Source organism: Penaeus vannamei, chromosome 17 (genome assembly GCF_042767895.1).
Source record: "Penaeus vannamei isolate JL-2024 chromosome 17, ASM4276789v1, whole genome shotgun sequence".
NCBI lineage: Eukaryota > Metazoa > Arthropoda > Malacostraca > Decapoda > Penaeidae > Penaeus > Penaeus vannamei.
The window spans coordinates 29358962-29361461 of record NC_091565.1 but is presented as its reverse complement, the minus strand read 5'-3'; the positions used below and the strand labels follow the sequence as shown (position 1 = coordinate 29361461).

The following is a 2500-nucleotide window of genomic DNA, read 5'->3' as shown; positions in this document are numbered from 1 at the left end:
GTATGGGATTTTTGTTTGAGTTTGAACGTTGTGACGGAGCTTTTTAAATTCTGTTGATAAATTCTGGTTTGGTTCTCAGTACTCTCATGGGACCTATTTTGTTTGATTTCGAATGTTTTTGTTTGATTTTGAAAACTCTGGTTTGGTTCTCACTGCTCTGATGGAACTTACTTTGTTTGATTTCGAATATTGGAAGTTTTGTTTGATTTCGAAAACTTTAATGGTATATTTTTGTGTTCTGATAGGTTTTTGTTTGATCTTGAATGTTTATTTGAATTTTTGAATGTTAAACTTTTGTTTGATTATTTTTTTCTAGTAGTATTTTTTTATTTGAACAGTTCTATTTGATTTAGAATATTCTGAAGATTGTTTTTGCTTGATTTTAATTTTTTCCACATGATTTTTGTCCACGACGTGCTTTTTCGTTTAGATTTAAGTGGTTTTATATACACTTATTTTGTTTCATCTAGAATGTTCTGGGTGGTAATTTATGTTTAATATTAAATGTCTCGGTGTTTTTCTTTAGCTTTGAAGGATTTGTCAGAAACTTTTTTTGTTGTTGGACTTCGAATTTTCCGTATTTTTGTGTTTGCCAAAGTACGATATCCTGTATGGTGATGTTTTGCTTTATATTCATCTAAACATATTACTTTGTATATTTTTAGTTTTCAAAAGTTGTATAATTGATGTGACTGATCTACAGAGTATGGGGCATCCGGCTTAAACGTCGACTGGCTCGCATTGAACTGTGGGCGGAGAAACAAGGCCTCGAGCTGGCTGCAGACTGCCACCTGGCCAGGCTCTCACAGGCTGCAATGTTGCTACATGCACAGAAGGTGAGTGGATTGGTAGAAACAAGTTTTCATTTATTGTATTGTTTTTTTCCTCATCGGATGTCGGTATTGTAGATTCTCAGTTTTTTTAACGAAAAAATGGTTATTGGTTCCAGGGCTAGTATGTGATTTTTTTGCTCTTCACTGATTTTGGAGAGCCTTTCTTTAAGTACTTCCTCATTTCAGTCTGCCCCTGATGACATAGCTACAATATCATCCACATGCTTCAAACTCAACTCCCTCCAGTTGCGAGCCTTGCTGGAGAAATACCAGCCCGCTCCAGATGAGCCAAGGATTCCCCAGGACCTCGTTGATAATGTTGTTGCTGTAAGTGGGACTTGTGTTGTGGGGGATGGAGAATGGGAGCAAGTTACTGTAGAGTTAAAAAAGAAAGTTGTTGTATTCTTGTTTAAGTGTTTGTTTCTACATTGAGATAAAATGGAAGTCTGAGGTTTGAAGATTGTTTTGAAATAGTGGATATGAAATATAGTCTCACAAAACTGTGCAAGAGTTACTGATGATCATCTCTCGTTGACAGGTGGCCGAGAGCACCGCCGACGGCCTGGCAAGAGAGGATGGGCGCGAGGTGCGCCTGGAGGAGGAGATCGACCTGCAGCTGCCGTTCCTGCTGCCAGAGGACGGCTACTCGTGCGACATCGTGCGAGGCGTGCCGTCAGGGCTGGCTGAGTTCCTGAACCCCCTCCAGCACGCGGGGCTTTGCCGCATGAACCCCCAACCGTCCTCTTCGGGCTACTGGACCATTTACATGCACGACCAGGAGATGAGGCCGCCGCCAGGGGTACGTCAAGCACAGCTCATGACACTGATTTAGATAGGCCTCTTGGAATTATTTATATGCCAGAGGACCGTCTCTATCTACTCAATGTATTTTTTTCTTTGTGTTCTTTAATCTACCTGTAGCACGCAGATTTACCAAAGATACTACTTGCTGTTATAGCCAGACACCATATATCCGTTTGAAATTTGAAAAAGTGTTCATGAATATCAAAGTATTTTTACCTATTATAAATTCTTAAAGACATTCTGATTTCTTATTTCCCGAACAGCCGCGAAGCCCGAGCGTGATGAGCAACCGTTCGCTTTCGATCCCAAGAGGCGAGCCCGAGATCCACGTGATTCAGCTCCACAAGTCCAACAACGGCATGGGCCTCTCCATCGTTGCTACAAAGGTCAGTACTCAGCTGGTGTCTACGTTGTGGAGGGGGCACTCTTTTCCCTCGTGGTATATCGTTTTTGGGGTGGGTTAGTTTCGGCCGTGGGGTTTAAAATGTGTTACGAAAAAAGGGTGGTGTATTGTATCAGTATTGTCCATGGCAATATGTCATTATATACGCTTTGGCTCTTATTTTATCTCCACTTTCCATGTTAAAGTGACTCGGGGAGGCATAAAGCATCATGTTAGAAGGATATGATGCGACTGAGACTCCCCCCAAAACTTTTTACTCCTCCAAACTTTGGATGAGGAAGCGAAAAAAGAATTTCAGGAGTGTAGCGAGTTTCGTCATTTCGAGTTTGGAAAGTTGTAGACAAAAGGGTTGAGGTCTTCTTTACACTGTGCGCGATATTGAGATAAAGCTCATGGTCAGCTGGACTTCCGAGCTGCGCTCTCACTTCAGAAATTTCTATCTCTAGACTGATATATCTAG

The 2500-nt window shown here is 41.3% G+C and overlaps 1 protein-coding gene across 1 annotated transcript in view; it reads left to right on the top strand.

Annotated features, from left to right (window-relative positions):
* The window catches only part of cno (adherens junction formation factor afadin), a gene marked incomplete in the record, with an annotated part of 242122 nt that overhangs the window by 125746 nt on the left and 113876 nt on the right, over nt 1–2500 (top strand). Inside the window, 4 exon segments of the mRNA XM_070132167.1 lie at nt 704–836; nt 1020–1160; nt 1372–1632; nt 1901–2023. Coding sequence (XP_069988268.1) covers nt 704–836; nt 1020–1160; nt 1372–1632; nt 1901–2023 — 658 coding nt within the window.